Below are 21,049 nucleotides of genomic sequence, written 5' to 3'. Positions count from 1 at the left end.
ATACTAAAATGTTAATAGTATCTTGTTTCGTCAACACATGACGCAAGAGATAATTCTGTATCATTCAACAAAACTTTGGTAAACAATATTACGTATTGTTTTAATACATTTTTATAAGAATGAAATAATATGACAAAATTCGTTCAGTTTCTTTATAGACATATAACTAGAATCTTACTGTTTAGTAGCTCTAGCAAGCACTGCCTGTAATAGAGGCCTTGCATCGGGTACAACTCCCGGAGGGGCCACAACAGTAGGTATAGCAAGGGCCTGCAAACAACGAGCAAGAGACCCATGGGCCACCGCTACACACTCTGGTAAAGGTCCCTCTTCACCTAACACTCGGTTTACTTGCTCGGCCATTGTACGACGAGGCTATATAAAAAATGACAAATATTTTACAAAAATAAAATATTGATCTTATCAAATACAAAACAGTGTGACTTTGTTTACTAAAACAATCACGCCTTCAAAGATTACGCTAAATCATTAAATTAAGATAATATTTAAAGATTACCTCTGGTGCCGTAGGACTCAAGGCAGGCAAATCGTGCGCAGACAACGGTCGTTCAGTGCCAATAACGAGAGAATTTTTCTTCCTGGCTCCTGAGGCCGGAGTTAAGTTCCCACCGCTAGTAGCACTACGAAATAGGCGTGAACGCTTGTCCTCCTAGAAACGAATATATAAGAAAAGATTATGTAAGTTTGAAAGCAATAATGAACAACGTCAAACAACAGAACGCTGTCCCTCGCTGGACACGATATCTGGAAAGCACTCGAAACGTCGTTTTATGACAAAAATATTATATATACTCATTCAAAATATCTGGTTTTATAATAATTAAATTAAATTTAATTATGAAGTACGCGCGTCAACGTTTAATGGTCTACCTTAATCTCATTTGGCGGCGAGCTGGACACTGATGCGCCTGAGACTGGTGCATCGAGAGTAGCATCTCCATCGCTATTACCCTCACTGCCACGCTCGTCCCCGGCGGAGCTACGAACTGCTTCCGATTCTAGATCACAAACAAAATGAATATTAAATCTAAAAAGAATTCATTATTTTAAAGATATTTGAAAGAGAAGAAAGTGCGAAGAGAGAAAGAATATAATAAAAATCTATGTTATTTAATAACTAAATAAATATAATAGAAACAAACACGACGTGAAACGTCTCGCTGACTACTACTTCTCCAAAGCACTCGAAACTGTAATCGTAGTATTGGCGTAAACTTAAGATTTCAATTATACATTTATTTATTTATTTTCACATTAAGGTACAGAAACAGAAAACAGACTGACTACATACATAAAAATTATTACATACTAAACAACATTTAAAAATCTGACTTCCAGTTATATCTGTACACAGCATTTACACTAAATATCAACTAAACAACATACACATATCAAACCGAATGACAAAAAAATAAAAAATAAAGGAAAAAATATATATATACATACACACACACACATGTATATACATATACATTAATCAATTAAATTAGTAATTAAGGTTACAAGTATTTACTATGAACTATCTTTTTAAATTTACAAATATTATTGTGAAAAATATCAACCTCAGCACACACAGCATTATAATATTTGCACATTCTTACGAGCGGAGCATTCTGGGAAACATTGTTATCAGTCATAGGTATAACAAATAATTCCTGGATGCGCACAGAACGCGTCGGCACCTTGATCTCCAGCCTCTCCAAAAGGCAGGTGTCAGATGAGCCATTTGCTATTTTATGCAAAGTGCATAGGTCGCTCACCCACCTCCTCCTTTCAAGACTAACCATTTGAAAGTGGGCAAGACGCTGGTCATATTGGTTTATTTTTCGCCTAAGACCATACTTATAGCACAATGCTCTGACAAACCGCCTTTGTATAGCCTCCAATCTATCTATATGAGTTTGGTATATCGGGGTCCATACCGCCGAACAATACTCAACTATGGTTCTCACGAGAGAGCTGTATAAGATAATCAAGGAGTCGGCTCGCCTGAATGGTTTAGCAGTTCTAAGGATAAACGATAGCATCCGGTTAGCTCTACTACATATATCATTGTAATGAGGTCTAAAAGACATAGCAGAGTCAAATAGCACTCCCAAGTCACGAATCACCTCAACTCTATCAACTAGAATACCCTTAACATTATATTTATACTGGATAGGGTTCCTACTTTTTGTAAACGTTATAACTCGGCACTTCTCAATATTCAGAACCATAAAGTTTTCATCGCACCAAGCAGAGATAGTATTAATATCCAATTGTAAGGTCTCACAATCTCTTTCATCGGATATACGTCTGAAGACTTTAATGTCATCTGCATATGCCAAACATTCACTGCTTATTTTGCTAAGCAAGTCATTCACAAATAACAAAAAGAGTAAAGGACCCAGCTTCGATCCCTGGGGCACGCCCGATGTTGCTAAAAAAGGCACAGATTCGTAACCACTCAGAGCAACCAGTTGGGTACGGTTCAAAAGGTAAGAACTTAACCATCTATATAAGTTCCCATGAATCCCCACATGCTGAGCCTTCACAAGCAATGCAAAATGGTCCACTCTATCAAAAGCTTTTGAAAAATCGGTATATATAGCGTCCACCTGCTTTTTATCATTAAATGATGAACATAAATAAGTAGAATAGCATAAAAGATTAGAGTTGGTTGACCTTCCAGTAACAAATCCATGCTGTCGTGGGCTCAATATATGTTTGAGATGGTTATACATATGGGTATAGATGAAACCCTCGAATATCTTAGCAAATAAGTCTAGAATACAGATAGGTCTATAATTCAAAACATCACCTTTGTCTCCAGATTTATACACTGGTGTAACTTTGGCTATCTTCCATAGGCTAGGAAATACTCCCTCGTGCAAAGATTTCTCAAATATAATCAATAACGGTGTAACAAGAGCAGTAGCGCAAAAACGAACAAAAATTGGTGGAATCCCGTCAAAGCCAGCACCCTTAGAGAGATCGACACTTTGTAACTTTTTTAACAATTCCTCTCTAGTTATCTGTAAATTACCAATAGAGAAGTTTGATGACGGAAAGCTAGGAAAGTAATTATTTGTGGTATTAGAAGAGTAAATTGATGAGAAATGACTAGCAAACAGGTTTACAATATCTTCACCCGTAGTACCAACTTTGTCTTGATAACACATTCGACCAGGAATATTATTGGTGATACGTTTAGATTTTGTGTAGCGCCAAAAAGCTTTTATGTTGAGTTTAACATCCTCTTCAATTCGTTCTATATATGTTCTGAAGCACCTCTTAATAACTTCTTTAGTTCTAGTTCTGAGCATAGAGAACTCGTCATAGTCCCTTGGGTTACCAAATCGCTTATATCTAATATGAGCTTTGTTTTTAGATGTAAGCAATTTAATTAAATTTTTGGAATACCATTGCGGATATTTATTGTTTGGACCATTAGACTTAGGAGTATATTTTTCTATGATTGAATGTATATTGTTGTAAAATAACAGAACAAATTCGTCACATCCCATATTAAATGAATATTCAGCCCAATCAATTTTCAATATATCCTTTCTGCAGCTTTCATAGTCAGTCACATCACTGCATAGTATAAAACAAAGTCGCTTTCTCTGTCCCTATGTCCCTTTGTATGCTTATATCTTTGACGGTAATAACAATACATAATAAAAACCTGCTTTTCATCAGCATTGCACCCGTGCGAAGCTGGGGCGGGTCACTAGTATTAATATACGCAGTTATTCTAATTTGTATAAAATCGTCAGATTTTTATTACAATACAAAATTATGGGGATAACATCAACTTCAGTTACATTAAGAAGTGTTTGAAATAAAAAGTCCTGTCCGACATTTGATCATCAATGCTTGATAAAAAAAAGTATTATTAACTGACGGTTACATTAACAATATGGCCTTTGATCCAATATAACAGATGGTTAATTAACAATTCAAATATTTTACCGATGGAAAGACACTTGACCGGAATATTAATAGTATTCATTACTCTTTTCTTTGTAGACGAAACTTGTGAAATATTAAATTTAAATTTTGCAATTAATTAAAACTAGATTTATTTGGAGATGGAAATTCAGTAACAGTACTGCGACCTTATTGAAAGCTACAGAACAAAACAAAGTGTGAAAGGGTGACATTTGTAAGATTCTTTAACAACATAATGAGCTGCTAAATGAAATGAATAGTTATTTTTTTGTAACAAGCAATTAAAAATTGTTGCATAGAAATAAAAATACCTGTGAATGAGAGTGTGGGCTGATGTCGGTTCCGCGGCCGCAACTCAGCAGCGGACGCGAGGCTCGCGTGTCGTGTCACTGCGCATGCGATTTCGCTTACGATGGGAATGTAAGTGGCGGGCACCAAATGTACGTATGAATGCGTGCACGTATACGTACACTTCACGCAAAGAAGCCTTTCGAGTAGCACGTAGTTTTAAATATAAGTGGGTGTTTACATAAATGGATTATATGGATATTTTTCCATATAATTGCTCTGGAATCTGATATAAGCATCAGTGGAGATGAATTATTAACTCGGTTCGTAGTACTTGAACGGCCCCATACGTATGAAATGAAGTATTCACATGTACAATTGGTTATATGTGCAAATGTATATAGGTGCTTCAACAAAAATGAATTGTTACCGCCACTCCAAACCCAGAACATGCACTAAACAGAGCGTTACAACATAAAATTAGGCAATAAAAAATTTCACCTACATAAAACTAACTATCACAATAAGAATACAATACAAATTTTAAAACACACAATTTTAATTTCTGATGAATTTATTTACTAAGTAGACTTTTTACATAGTTTTCATAGGTAAAACTCAAATCGCTTGAATTTGTCGGATAATATAATACAATTATACCGAACAATATAATATACAGACTTCATAAAACAATACATTGCAAAGAAACTTTGAAGCAATTAAATATCAAACTATGCCACTCTTTATAATTAAAATCAAATGGCACGAGGTACATAAACGATTGATTTCTTCAGCACTTACCATTGGAATGTCTATGATGGTCTTGATTAGCCAGACTCCTCGAGCTGCTGAAGAACGGTCTAAGCGAGGGTTTAGGCGTGGAACCGATGCTGATGGTGTCCATCTGATCTGGACCTGAATCGTCACCCTCGCCACATGATAGAGAATCCAAATCCTGAATAGACCACTTTATAGTTAATGATCGCACCAAGGATGGGATTTTGCCTAAATATCTCGTTCGAATACAAAAAAAACACTTGCACTACAACCATTCAGGTCTGAGCTCATTTCTGTATCTGTTTCGTGACCATTTGTTTTTCTAATAGACAGGTTGGTGATCAGCCAGACCTTCTCTGCCTGACACATTCAGTCGACTTTTTGGGTCTAAGACGTATCTGTTTCTTCGATGCTCTGCTTCACGAGCAAGTGGTAATTTCACACAGACCGAGAGTCTATTGATGCACAGCCTGGCTTTGGCCAAAACTAAGCCAACACTGCTTGTTCGCGCACGTGTGTAAATTATGATGATAGAAAAACTCTATTGTAATGTAAAACGTTCAAGCAAATTAATCACTACATATATTTACAAGTTAATTTAGTAATATAATCTCTGATATGTATAAGTTAAAGTTAGTGATAGTGAACATATTTCTAATGATTTAAATTTAAATATTTTAAATTTAACTACTGTCATATACACATCTTTGTTTAATTATTGGCTGAATAATGAAGTATACAGCACCCGTAGTAACGTCAAAGAAGTGCCCTTTTTACTACACATTATAGACAAAGTTTTTCAGGATGCAACAAAAATTATTACAAATGTATCCTGAGCAAGTCTGTTTCGTTATCTCCGATTTACCTGAAATAGTTCATCTATGTCCCGTTGCGCGTTGTGGTTGTCTCGCACCGCCCCACGCTCTCCCAATTCTTCGGGAACGCGGAACCGGCGCAGAAGTGCTGCGAATTTCTGCTTCAGATTCCTTTGCTGCAAATTATAAGCTCTATTACCTTTCTAATCAAAGCACATTTCACAATGATTTATCACCACCAACATGAAGGATACTACAATATTCCGAAACATATGTAAATAGACACACAATTAGCATTATAAGTTAGTAATACCACACGAAATGTTTAATTAAAAGTAAAAACTTAATACCTCCATACCAGTAACCGGGAGAACGTACAATAGCGTACATAATCCTTATTGTTTAACTGTAGGCGTATCTAATCACGATGCCACTGTTACTGATAGTGAGTTACATCATTTTCATTTAGTGAAGCGAAGGTTATGTCAAGGCGAGATGAAAGACAACGCAATATCACGTACAGAGTTAGAATTTCGTGTAATTAAAAAAAAACAAAAAGAACAGAAGCATGTTATAGATAAAGAAAATATCTAGTTCTACAGCAAAACTACTACTAAAGACGCAGGCAATAGACTGTGACAATAAAGTTGATTATCCCGTGCCGGCTCACCGCGAGCTTGCCGCGGCTGCCTTTGCGCTTGCTTGGGGCGTGTTCGAGTTCACTATCGCTGTCCCTCTCATGCGCCTTAGAGTTGATATAGCTCTGTCTTTCTCTGTCCATGTACCCCAGCTGCGTGCAAGCAATTTAATTTCGCCTGGTTTACAATTGTAATTGTACCTCCTTCCTCAGTTTATAGCTTGTACCAAATTTAACTTAACGAATGAGTATGGAAACGATTTAAATTAAATATGGTTCACTACACTAATTAAATCTCGCATCTAAATGCGAGAGGTCAGATTCAAAGGTTCTAATGCGTTGGTTACTTACAAAATCTCGTTTCACAATATTGGTACTTCCTCCTTAATTATAAACCAGGTTTTGCAAAAGCGAGAATATAATAATTACAATTGATTTAATAACTATGCTAAAAGTATAAATATTATAGAATAAAATTCTAAACTCAATTTATTAAAAACAAATAATAATGTCAATATCTAGGCTTAAATACAATAATCATACGGCAAAGCTAAAGCTTTATGCATGCATAAGTAATTTGATATTCCTCTATAGTTCTTTATATTATATTTCATTTAATATAAGGCTATATAAATTCTATAAGCGCTATTTATCCTAAGTCTTTATTATGTTAAGAGTTTAATGAAGTAATAGCTTGCAAAAAAAATATGTAGGTAAACCGGTTAAAATTTTTGTTAATTTTACCTTGGTGTAACTAAAATCGGCCTTGTTGAACTCGATCTGCCTGTGCGGTCGCCTCCGGGCAGGTGCACCATATGTCATCTCATCAGCCTCTTCCACCGAACTGAACTCGCCTTCCTCCTCTTCATCAGAGTAGCCTCTTTCTGAAATTAGGTGATAATGTTTTAATAGGTTTATTGTATGCTAATTTTTAACAGAGCTCCACTTACTACCTTTAGTAGGCACAAGTAAAAATCCATAATTTTAAACATTAATCTTTATACGTTAGCCACAAACACATACAAACAATACACAAAACGAGCAGAAACTTTGCCTGAAGACCGGTAAATTATATTTTTACACAGACTTTTTTTATTGAAATATATTATTAAATTAAGAATTGTGTAATTTAAGAATTATAATGAATACTTAAAAATATTGGCGTTTGTTCATGTTTTTTTGTTGTACATGTTTCCAAACATGGTATGTTATAGGGACTGTGACGCCATCTTGCCTACCCTTTGGCGGGCGGGAAATTTATGAGTATGTATTTAATACCAAATACTTAACAAAATTAAAAATATAAATATGTATAGGTTTGTTACTATAGTCAGTTATAAATAATCTAGTTACGATGTCGGTAGAGAATAGTATTGGTTGTGTTAAGTTATAGTTATATGTGCACAAGAACTAAGAAGAAGTTAAAGATATTATAAAGATTCGGATTAATCGGACGAAGAAGTCTACTTATATACCTAGTCTTGCCATAAATACTGAAACAAAGAAAAATATTTTTTTTTTGTTGCAAATAACATTTATTACTTTTACAGTGTGTTAGTTTAATACATAAATAAAAAACAATTTATAATATAAAAAGCTTATTCGAAGTGGTCTCCATTGGGTGCGATACAGTCCTTAAAACGTTGAGGCCAGTTATCGATAGAAGCACGCACTCATGGGAAAAATCTTCACTGCCAATCGTAAGGATTGTCTTAGGGCTTCCAAATTATAATGCCGTTTAGAGCAAGCCATACTCTCTAAAACTGACCATAAATCATAATCTAGCGGATTAAGATCGGGACTAGACGACGGCAAGTCTTCAGCGCTGATGAAGTCCGAAACGTTCATTTTCAACCAAGACTGCGTAGACCGAGCTTTATGACCCGTTGCCGAGTCTTGTTGGAAGGACCATTCTTTGTTATTGAAAATGGTGTTGTTAAATGGCTTCACTACCTTCTCAAGGATGGTATCTTGATACACTTGTGTCGAAGTTTTGATACCTTTTTCACAAAAGTATGACTCAGTCACTCCTTCATAGCTAATACCCCACTAAACCATCACTGAAGTCGGATAGTTCCCACGTTGCACACTGGCGACTTATTGGGAAGCTTCCTTAGAGCTTTGAGCACAAATACAGTCATTTTGTTTGTTAAAATGTTGCTCGATTGTAAAAAAATCTCATCCGTAAACAAAATTTTTCTGTGACCACTCTTTGCGTACCGCTTCAGTAAATTTTTCGATTTATCACCCTATTCTTTTTTAAATTATCATTTAAGAAATGACCAGAACGTCTCTTATAGGCTACAAGTCCTAAGTCATCTTTTAAAAAACGCAACATGGTTCTAGGTGCTATCTTTGTCTCCCGAGATAAAATCTTTTGCTTTCGGACAGGATTTCTTCGAATTCTTTCCCTTACTGCTTTGACCACCTTTTTCTTAAGAAGACTACGTGGAAGGCCAGATATTTTTCTGTCACAAATAGAGAAGATCTCATTGTACCTATTAATAGCCCAGTACTCAAATATTTTACAAATACCAAGCGTATGGAGAGTTTTAAAATGTGCATTTAGCTTTATACCTACTTTGGTAATGCAATCACAGCGATTCGGTTCTCTTCATCACCCCACTGCATTTTAATATAGCAAAATATTATATAAAGTATTGGCGCCAAAATGAGAAAACTTAATGGACAATCATATAAAAATAACAGATTCAAAATTAAAATGTAATATTTTGTTTATTTTTAATTGTATCAGTATTTATGGCCAGACTAAGTACATGTCCCTACAGTACACCATACAACAACTGAATGAACGGTATTAAGAGATGATGACAGTTTAAATTACCGGTAATAAGTAAAGTGTTGTTGTTCTTAGTGTCATGGTCGACGGGCGTAGAAGCCAAACCAGTGATGGTCAGTCTTGCCACTGGTTGTCCAGCTGGCGCACCGACTTTACCTCCCACACTGGTTAATTCCAGCTCCATGTCCATAGAACGTTGAAGCACCTGTCAACGTAAATTAAAAGTCTTATAACAAAAGTCTATAATTATTTGAAATATCATATTCCTAACAACTTGTTAGAAGTAAGCAAGAATAAATTCCGCGGAAGAATGTAATATATTTTTAGTTCTAACAACTTTCAATTGGATGATTCACTAATCGCCCAAACTATCTTGGTTACGAGGTTGGATTTATTAAACGGAATTCCTTGCTCTAACGTACACGTTTAAAAACATGGTATAAGCGATCTAATATAAGCATATTGAGTCTATATACTTACATCCAGTTTAGATTTATTTTTATATAGAGAAAAAATTATATTACTATAATTATAATATTATATTAACGTTGCATGATTAACAACTTCAGAACGTCAAAAAAAATTTAATATTCTAAATTAATATTTCATGTTTTTCCAATAGCTATGAACGTGTCTTTTTTTTTTCACCATGCTCCTCATGACATCGAAGCATTAAATCAAAATAGAGTACCTGATCCATCCTAATAACACCTTCAGCGAGCGTTTTGTAGCCCAGTATCGTGCGATTTTTGTACTTCTTGCGACGCTGTAACATAATTTGCAACCTGGAACAAATAATTACATTTTTAAAAGTCTTTCCACTCTGTTTAAAAATCAGCCGAATCATCAATAATCAGATTAAACTATATATACTATATACAGATAATTACAAGTTGTATAGGGAGGCGGTAAGAATATAATACTAAAAATAAAACGATTGCGAGTTTGATTAGTTGAGGTAATTAATATGAAATCCCGGAAAAACATCTGTAGTCGCGACGCCATATCGTCTTTTGTTATAACCCAGTGAAAGTTAATTATTTTTTATACAATAATTTCAACTACGTTCATTGAATAAAAATCCCTTATAATAGCTATATACAGTGTTAATCACCAAAACATAGATGGCTCAAGGCAGACATTCGACTCGGGTTGCATTACTTTAAATTTTACGACGCGCCCAGCGGCAATAAAACATAATATCAAATGGAAGTCGGGAACGACAGGACGCTCATTACTAGGCTCGGTTACTGCAGATGGAAAATATTACTCAAATTTAATGTCTCTTCTAAGTACGAACCTGACAGGTTAGTCGATAAATATGTTAGTAAAAAATATATATTATCGTCACCTGTTTATGATAACAGAAACCCTCTTTTTTGTTGTCGTATTTACTATTTTATTGTTAATTTTTCCTATTTTTTCGTAGAAATATTTATTTTTTAATCACTTAGTTAAATTACCGCAATTAATTAATTACCTCATACTATAATTATTATAAAAACAGCTTACATTCGGCTAGATCAGTATTCGGAATAGAGGATCCGTAATTATTGTATTTCCAAGCCTCATCACGCTCATTTCTGAACGGAAACTTAGAACAGAGTCTAATTTCCTGAACAGTTTAAACCAGAAATCTGATTGGCAGTCAGATTTTGGTCAATATCAAAATGTATTCCTCAATCCGTACGTCATTTAATTTATAATTGTTTAGTCAAGCCACATTTCATATATCTAATTGAAATATGGGGTACGGCATGTAAAAACATAATTTCTAACTTACAAACACTACAAAATAAATTAATAAAATCATTATTTAGATACAATTTTTTAACACCGACTAATAAAATCTACCAAGAAACCAAAATTATGACAATTAAACAACTGTATGTATATAGCACCTGTATTTTGATAAAAAAAATTTTAAATAACTCTATCCATAGTTGCTTGTCGTTTAAAAAAATCAAACACACAACGACACGCAATACTCGTCGAGCGAGTTTGCTTATCTTACCGAAGCCGCGTACAAATTATTTGAAGAAATCTATTAGGTATGAGGGTGTGCAATTATTTAACCAATTACCATCTCAAATTCGCAATATTGGAGTGTTTGACAAATTCAAAAAGGCATTAAAGATGCATGTTAGAATGAAAATAGCTGACTAAAATTGTTACGGCTAATGGCGACGTGTATCTCGCTCGTATATAATATATACATATTAATATTAAGTTTCTCATGTAAATAAAATATTTCTGTTTTTGTAATGAGAAATAAAGTTCTTTAAACATTACAGTTAGTATTAATTATAAGAACGAATAGGAGAAAAAAAAATTGGAATCTAATCATGCATTGACAACTGTACTAGAACCTTCCAAGGAATATTTAAATGAAATATCTAACCCAAATGATTTGTATGTCTGACAATATGCTACCGGGTGTATTATTTCGGATGTCGTAAAACGGTTAAAAAATTGCGTTCCAGTTCAAATTGCCATTGAAAAATCACGAAACCCATTATTACGAAATATATTTTCAAAGAGATGAGCCATTGACGCAGCAGTTGAGAAGATATGTGCGGCATACAAATATAAACCAAAACTATTTAAAGGTAATATCAATAAACATAAAAGAGCAGTGCGGCCATAAAGCCAAGTTCAAACTAAAAGGGGTCACGTTGGAAGGCCAATTTCACGGTTAAACCAGTCACTAATATTCTGTGAAGAAATATATAAAGGGAACTGAATATCCTGTTTACATGTACTATTTAGTAAACTCACTATTAGTTTTTAAAAGCAGAGAATTTCTAGATTAATATAGGAAGTTTACATTGTATTGTACGGCGTTTCGCAACTATGTAGGTTTAAAAAAATCATCGGCGCTACAATCTTGTAGGTTTGAGATTTCTGTATGTAAATCGTGATCATTTGTTTCTTCTAATAGGCAAATAGTCGTAGTTAGTATTGGATGTTGGCTATTAATATATCCTATTTGGCTTACCAAACTTATTCTTAATAATTCCGATACTTAAATAATGATGTAAGAAAGTTCAAGTAAAATGATTTCAAGAAACCATACAAAACTCAATAGATATCTTTGTTCTTAATATTTTATTTGTTCGATCAAAATTTTCAACGATTCTACTGACACGATGACTCAATAAGTTTATATCCCACGATTATAAGTTGATTTTAAATACACTTTATTTTCATGCGTACTTAAATAACAGACTTGTAGGAATGACACTAAAATATAATCGTAAAACATCATAAAAAATTATGTTCTCAAAGTAATTGAAAAATTCATTATCGTTATCGTCCATCTTATTGAGCTCTAGAAAAATATTTCAGAAATTCTTATCTACTTGTACAGAGTACAAACCTGTTGCCATCACGTTTTACAAAATGCGGGTACTGCAGGGAGAAGCAAAGATCCAGCTCGACATCCATTGGAGGTACGATAATATCGTTAGAACGAAGTGTGCGCTTGCTGCTGTGCATTCGAGCCGCCAGGGTTACAGCGCCCGCGCTGCCAGCCGCAGCCCCGCCGCCTGCTTCGCCTAGTGCGCCGCATACTCTAAGGCGAGTTACGCGTAGGGTGCACAGTCTGAAATTAAAATTTATCTGTCATTTTAGGTACACATATAACTTTAGTAAATAATGTTATTTTGGGTAATTAGATGACACAAACTCCTATTAGAATATGTACTCAATAAAATAATAAAATACCTCTATTTTATTCTGATTATGACATACTTAATGCTAAAGTCGTAATTTCTTTTAAAAAATATAGAGAATTTCTTTTAAAAGACAGATACATCTTTCGTAAATATTTTTAGTCTACGGCCAAATCAAAAATACTATAATTGAAATTGTACACAAAAAAGTCGAAAATATCGAGGCACGCAAGTCGCAAACATTGTCTCTCAAGTAAGCAATGCTAGCGACTAATCAAACAGTCTGTTTGTGAAGTAAGCATTGGCTCACGCTCAGTGATGTACGAACACCAATGAGCCGAATCCAATAACGATTCAATCCAGAACATCAATACATTTGCATATTTCCGGTACGGTAAACGTTTTAGTTTAGCCCAAAAAATCTTTTAAAAACAAAATGATTTTTTTTTATACATTTCCGAAATTCTAAGGAGTTCGTTGAAGTGAATACCGGCAAAAGAGCAGTGCGTACAGTCTCACGACGATAATAAAAGTTCGCTGCACCGGAAAATTATACAACATGTCATTCTCTCATTGTTGAGACGTGTGCCACTCGTAGGTATATCAGTGTTGTTGCCTAGTTATTTATTGCATCAAACTCAAGTAATAAAATAGTGTCAGTTATGCATTCGTAATAATATTCAATACTCTTTTGAAGAATTTTTAATAAAGATTATTTAATTTTTAATACATAAAACAAAAACATTTTTATATAATAAAAAATATTGAGATAAAAATCGTTACTGACAGATGCAAAGTAAAAAGATAAAAAACATTTTTGCAAATGCCGTTGCATTTGCAACATTTCTCGGCGAAGTGTCCCCGGGGTGATGAGAATGCAAATCATTGAAACATATAATCTCGGCCTTTATTGAATTTGTAGTGGTAATTCTGGAGGTAACAAAACTCAATTTTCTTAAAGTAATACTCAATTATCTCCTTAGATAGATACCTCCTACATGAAAAAAAGCCCATTGCAGCAATAAAACAAATAAACATGTGTTATCAATTATCTATGAGAATTACTTACCGCAAATGTAGTTTCAAGAGACAAGAGTATATCACGTTAGGCTAATCATTCATGCGGTGACCTAGTAATTATCGGATATTCATGCTACAAAGGGACCTCTGATTACGTTATAGACTCTGTACTTACAGCTTATATAATAGGCTGTTTCTACACCCAAGGTCTAGTAAGAATTTAGGATTAATTAATTTATTTATTAAGTTTACATCATACATTGTAATAAATCTACGGCATATTTTACAAAACATTGTTAGGATGATGTTTATATAACTTTTCATTAGCAAAATTGAATTAATTTCATGAATTGTTCTACGCTATACCTAAGCCGGGAACAAAAACTACGTTCGTAAGGCTGGATATCAATTTTTCTAAATATGGAATAGTGCAACATACAGCACCGTGAAATTTGTACTAGAGCAATATTTATAGTACATATCATTGTTCTATTACTTTGTTCTATTATAGGCATTTTTTCTGTTTTTTTAGCCTATGTTCATTAGTGATAGCGTAGGACTACAAAGGTGAAAGAATTTTTCAATTCGCACCGCAGTGCCGGTGACGTTTATAACTCCAAAAGTAAAATCAAACGTCATCATTCTGTAAAAACATTATCGTAAAATATCAAATGGAAAAGTAAGCTGCAAAAAGCTTCAACTAGGTACAAGTTAGAAAGTGCAATGGTCTAGACACTTTCTACTTGAAAGTATACTTACCAGTATAGAAAATCTCCAATAAACACAGTTATAATTGCTATTAAATTTACTAAACTATCATAAAACTTCCAGTAGAATTTTTCTACCAAGTAATTTTAAGTTTGCATAATTAGACAAACAATTTGACATATTAATAAATGTGAAACTAACAGTATTTGTCAGAGTTTGTAGGGCACTAGGGCAAAAATAAAACCGAAAATGTCAGCTAAAGTCCATAAGCCTCAAGGGGCACTCAACCCTTCACCCTTCAACTTCTCACATCTGGCCATATACGACCACTTGAATATCTCTCGGTTTAAGTCTCTAAAGTCGTTTAAGTTGATAAACGTTCGAAAATTATTAAGTGTTAAAATTTAACATTCTTATCTACATGTGAGCAAGCAAGGATTCACAATTGACTCGGTGGACATTTTCAGCAACTCCGTTCGCCGAATTGCTTTGGAAACCACGCTGTGTTAATGATTTGCTAATAATAATGTATAAATCCATGCATTTTCTTCAATACACAGAGTCCTCTCGTGAGTTGTGCTGCGATATTGCGGGCTACTTGTTTATGAGAAACTTGCATGGATGTGGCTAGCGCTGCAGCTTCTCAAGGAAGTACTTCCGTAAGGTAATGTTGCTATTTGTCTCTCACCCAAATAGTGATACTAAAGTAACGACAATTTTGTTTTGAGTACGCAAGTGTACGCCTGACAAATAAAAAAATCCGTTTATTTAAACACGCTCTGGAAAGTTCAACGCTCTATCCGGTTATCAATTTCAATTCATCAATTCAAATTTAATTTATCAAAACGTTTTTCTTTGGTGTTACGCAATACGGATTTAACTACAGCATGGTTCTCAATCTTCTCAATCTCTAATCAATCGCATTTAGGAGGTACAACAAAGACAAAACGATTGCGCATTTTTTTGGATTATGATTGGTCAACGCTCTAATCCAATAGCAGATACACTACACTGTACGCCTGATAGAATCGATGCAGAATATTTTTTTGTTGCCTTGCTTACTTAGATTAGGGTAATTCCGTATTATTATTAATTCATTTGCAATCAGAAGTCGATTACGGAGCTACAGAAAAATTAGCATTTGTGGTAGTTGGACAGTCTTCGGAGCCATTTTCATATAATGCACTCTTAATCTTACCTAAATTTTATTCACCACACGGTAAAATAATGCAACAATAGAAATAAGTTATTTTTTATTGTAAATGATAAACATAAAATAGTTGACGTAATCACAGTTGTGAATAGGATTTTGGAAATGTGTGAAAAAATTTACCTAAAATATCGTACACATAAAAGCCCCCACATCACATCTTATTCCAGCACAGGTGTCACCGCGATTATAAACAAAATTACTGAAATTGTCGTCTCTACCGACTATATATTTTTAATAACCACGCATTAAGTGTCGTGAAGAGCGGCTATTTTTTATTTAAGTAATTGTAATTAAAAAATAATTGATCGCCTAAGGTGTGTATAAAACATACAATACAGATATGATATGTAGGCAGATAGTAATCTATTTTGGATTTACGCAAATAAATAAAATCTTTTCATATAGATGTTAATATTTTTTTAATTTTTTTACTGTACTTACTTTTAGAATTTATGGTTAGCAACTCGAGTCGAAGATATAATAAATTTGAGTTTTTGGTATGCGTAAAATTATAATAAAACAAAAAATTACCTGACATGAGCCGTCACCCGTTTATTATTCTTGTCGCGAACTCATCATCATGCGACACCGTGTCCCCGTCTACAGAAATTTTGTTTAATAATCCCTCTTACGCATTATCGATTTTAAAAGAATCATTTAAATCTCACACTGAATAACATAAATTTTAGTTATTATTTTTATCACATAACATTTTTTTTAAGGTTATTAAATACTCTAGACACGAGCAATCCAAGTCTGATACGAAATATCTTCAATCTTTTTATCTATTCAAATTAAAATACGAATAAGCAATTGTAATCTTTGTCAATAGTGGTTTCCTGGAATCTCTTCCAATCCGCTCAAAAATCAAAATACCGCCAGTTGCCCTCCTTTTTATTTAATTATTTCAATTGTTCTATATTTATGTATGTATATTTGGAACATAGTGTAAATAAATAAATAAATATAAAACTTAATAATGTATTTATCCCGTCAGAAAGACGACGTTAAAAACGCTTCTGTTAGACGATTAGAAAATCTCTATAATAAACATAATTAGCATACATTGGTTATGTAATTTTGTATTGGTGTGAGGATAAAAGAGAATTAATCCTGTTGTATGATAATCCAATATCGTCGCCAATCCCGCAGGCTGTGCGCTCAGACAGGACTTAATTATATTGCTTGACATTTTGCGACTAAGTGATTCTGTTAGGCTTTTTATCAGATTGTACTGAAGCCTAAAGGGCAGAAATATATATTAACCTACATGTAAATGTATAACTTTTTGGCGATTATTTTAATATTGGTTAATGTTACCAAATCCTAGTATAAAAACTTAGTGTATTTACATTTAATTTATGCAGTTATTAGATTAATAATCTTAATATATAACATTGTATTTATACTGATTTCCATTTTACAAAGATCCTTTCTGTTGTTTTGTTATCAATTTAAACGTAAATCTTTCAAAAAACGATAATTTCGTGTTGGTTACTTTGTAAATAACAGTCGGGTCAGTTTTGACCAGACTGTTATTTAATAAACTCCATATTTCTCAGAGATTATAATGGTGATTAATTTTTGCAATTCTTGCAATTCTTGGCAAGCTTAGCAAGCAAGGATACATTAATTTCGAAGCTACATGGAAGACATCTCATTAAACAATAAAACTGTAACTGAAAGAGGAATGACAAAAAGTTTGTAACGGCAAATAACAGCTTTTTTGCGTAAATCTCTCGGCAAGTAATCAGGCTAACTAACAAGCGCTACGTCATCAAAAAAAACCCAGTTGCTAGTGTTCTACGACGTAGCACACGTATTTTTATATGCTAACGCACCCACGAGTCTTTTTAAACGTTTATATACATTCGTCTCTCGAGTAATTGGAATAAATGTCAGTATGGGGTTGTTGACCCTTTTAATTTTTTAGAATTAGATTTTAATTTGAATTTATTCGTTTATATTATTTTAGAAATCACGTTAAACAAGTTTATTTGTATTTTTTATTCAATGTTAATTTAAAACAGCGTGTGGAGTCATAAAATTATTGTATGTTAGGAAATAAATGTATAAATATTCACACGAAATCGGTAAAATCTCATCACGAAAATCAGTTGAATTGTCATGACATATAAAACCGTTTAAAAGTAAAATTTTCTGAAAATACTGCCTGTCACAAAGCTCATTGTCATACGTTAACGCCCGCAGGCTGTCAAAAACACGGATTTCGGCATTGAAAATACTTTGTAATAAAAATGATTTTAGCTTCACATTCGTGGAAGGTTTATTTAAGGTAAAGATTTATCACAAATTATGGAAATTTCATCTGTTCAGACGGTAGGTTCTTAACAGCCTACTAAAATAAAGAAATAATTTCATATTCACTGTTTAAGTAAAAATTATTTAACATCCTGAACATGATCGACCGAAACTTGGACTTGCTACCACCTGCAACTATCCTCAGCTTGTCTCAGGGCATAAGGGATGTCAAAGACCCATAATTATTTTAAGTAATTTGGTCAGACCAACGGGTTAAACGTACAAGATCATAATTATTAATTTCAGGTATCAGGTGTCTCTACAAACAGGGTTTAGATGGTATAGCGATAAATGTGGCAAACCCGAAAAGCCTGTCGCTGCCCCAAAGAAAAAAAAAGTTTACGTAAATCCACACGCGGGCCGATCGTATAAAGTGGGAGAAGTGAGGCGATACTCGCCATTTCATTATCCCGAACAGGTAATTAGAACTTGGCTTGATAGGTATTGTGAGAAATTTGGTAATTGCAACTCTAAAGTTATTCAAATTAAAAATATATACCACAAAAAGTAACTACGGAGAAATAATGTTATATACATTTTTAAAAGACGGGTGTCTTTCGCCCAAAATTTGCTTACAAACTTAAAAAAGTTGTTAATAATCTCTGTATTTTTATTTACAAATGCTATCTATATGCGATAATGATAAGGTTACAATATATATAAAACTAGTGACTCGTCCCAGCTTCGCACGGGTGCAATGCTGATGAAAAGCAGGTTTTTATTATGTATTGTTATTTCCGTCTTTCGAAAGCTCCGATAATATACGCGTTCGATCGCTGCTAAAGAAGCTGTAATATGGCTGTGGCTGTATAGATCTATATTAAATGAACAAGGTATTTAATTGGTTAAGGATTCATGCTGTATTAGTTAAAATCGCTTCGAAAATTAGCCATCATTTGTCGTAAAAAGTAAATGACAAAAAAAGTTATTGTGGGTTATCCATAAGAGATAGACATATACCATCATGGACTTTTCTGTAGACCTTTTTAATGTGTACAATACTTAGTACATTATTTTGATAAAACTCGTAGGGTTCAGCCCGCGTTTGCAATGTAATTATTTACGACATAACATTAGAAACCTCAAAAATAACAATACTTCTCCACCATTTAATGGATGTTATTATACATATAAACCTTCCTTGAATCACTCTATCTATTAAAAAAACCGCATCAAAATCCGTTGCGTAGTTTCAAAGATTTAAAGATACAAAGGGACATAGGGACAGAGAAAGCGACTTTGTTTTATACTATGTAGTGATATACCACTTCGTCTACACAATTACAGACTTGATGCAATCCCATTACTAAAGAGTATTGGACTTGGTACTGGATGGGAGAGTCCGAGAGACCTTATTGTAATTAGGTCTTACAGGTTCTAGAGACAAAATTATGCGGTTTTGTCTACTTAGGATTACAGTTTAGAACTAGGTATTATGCTAATGGACTTGAGTTTTATTTATACATGGGAACAAATTTAGTAAAATAGTAGTACATATTTCATTCCATAAATTTTATTTAAAAATATATCTTATAACAATCATACTTAATACATAAAAACTATTATTAATTATAATCAATTTAATTTATAACCTTTTGTATCAGAAAATCAATGAGATAATCACCGATAAAATTTATATCCAATCCAAAATTCACGCAGCGTTTTTATCATTCATAAAAATATTCAAACTTTATATGAAAAAATATGTAAATAGCTTTCGTGAGGCTTCACAAATTAGTTTAGCTTAACTTTTAAAAACGAATGTCGATCATATTTTAATAGCAATTTATTTTATACGAAAATGTTTTACTGAAATATTCAATTAAAACGTTTTATCGTACTCTTAAAGCGTAATGGGAAACAGGGAAGACCATTAAAAAGATGGGAAAATGATATTAAAACAATAGGACATAATTGGTGTGTAGACGAAAAACAATGAATGCCTCCCGGTTTCTGTTTCTGGTAGAAATGCGGTTCATAACAGCGTAATAGTTAATTTTAATGAAGAATAAATATTCACACGACTAGAGAATTTATAACTACAGACTTATACGTAACGCTTCCTAAGTATAATTAATTTTGATGTGATCTATAAACTGCATGAAATATAAGGCTAACATAATACCTATTTTAGGTTTAAAGACTTTATTTTACCAAAAAAGGCAAAAATTTCAATTACATGAGAACAATACTTCAGGTAAACATAATATTGTAGTCGTTCTCAAATAATCAAAAAACGTACATGCAACAAACATAAAAGTAAAGGTAACCAAAGACACACGAATAGAAACCAATTATAAGAAAAATGAAAATAAGTATAAATTTGTTTGACATATACCCAGCCTCGATTTGAATGCATTGAAAGAAGTCATATTTTTTATTTTTGTGTAGTTTTATTATACAGCTGTGCGCCTTCGTAAGTAAACATATTTTTTCCGTACTTCGTGCGTATATTAGGTAGTGCAAGGTAGCTCGTTCGACGCATACTTCTATTTTATATAATATATGCGTATATTTTTACTATTTTTCTTTCAGTCAAAAGTAGAATGGGTGGTGGCTCGTTTGGACGACATTTTAAACTGGAGCAGGAAAGGCTCTCTTTGGCCTTTGACATTTGGCTTAGCATGTTGCGCGTTGGAAATGATGCACTATGCGGGCCCTAGGTAATGTTCTTATAACTAACACAATCCATGAAAGAGCTTTAAAATTCCAGGTGAGAGATATAACCTTTGGACACCCCTAGAATTAGCCCCACAATCGATACGAGACGATTCGATTGAAACGAAATCCGTGTTGTCACGCGACGACGCACCCTCCCTTCCTATATCGAATTATGTATCA

The 21,049-nt window shown here is 33.5% G+C and overlaps 1 protein-coding gene across 3 annotated transcripts in view; it reads right to left on the bottom strand.

Annotated features, from left to right (window-relative positions):
• LOC110991980 (phosphofurin acidic cluster sorting protein 1) overlaps nucleotides 1-21,049 on the bottom strand; it is a 66,087-nt gene that overhangs the window by 6,859 nt on the left and 38,179 nt on the right. The window contains exons 2-12 of one of the 3 annotated variants that reach the window (XM_022257589.2): nucleotides 12,651-12,875; nucleotides 9,963-10,056; nucleotides 9,317-9,476; nucleotides 7,216-7,355; nucleotides 6,505-6,624; nucleotides 5,885-6,010; nucleotides 5,044-5,197; nucleotides 4,266-4,343; nucleotides 892-1,019; nucleotides 518-670; nucleotides 179-375 (exon numbers count right to left, since the gene is read on the bottom strand). In XM_022257589.2, coding sequence (XP_022113281.2) covers nucleotides 179-375; nucleotides 518-670; nucleotides 892-1,019; nucleotides 4,266-4,343; nucleotides 5,044-5,197; nucleotides 5,885-6,010; nucleotides 6,505-6,624; nucleotides 7,216-7,355; nucleotides 9,317-9,476; nucleotides 9,963-10,056; nucleotides 12,651-12,875 — 1,575 coding nt within the window. The remainder of the gene's footprint in view (nucleotides 1-178; nucleotides 376-517; nucleotides 671-891; nucleotides 1,020-4,265; nucleotides 4,344-5,043; nucleotides 5,198-5,884; nucleotides 6,011-6,504; nucleotides 6,625-7,215; nucleotides 7,356-9,316; nucleotides 9,477-9,962; nucleotides 10,057-12,650; nucleotides 12,876-21,049) is intronic. The other 2 variants (XM_022257591.2, XM_022257592.2) reach the window with 2 other exon arrangements.

Source organism: Pieris rapae, chromosome 1 (assembly GCF_905147795.1).
Source record: "Pieris rapae chromosome 1, ilPieRapa1.1, whole genome shotgun sequence".
NCBI classification, from domain to species: Eukaryota; Metazoa; Arthropoda; class Insecta; order Lepidoptera; family Pieridae; genus Pieris; species Pieris rapae.
This window is presented reverse-complemented; position numbering and strand designations above follow the sequence as displayed.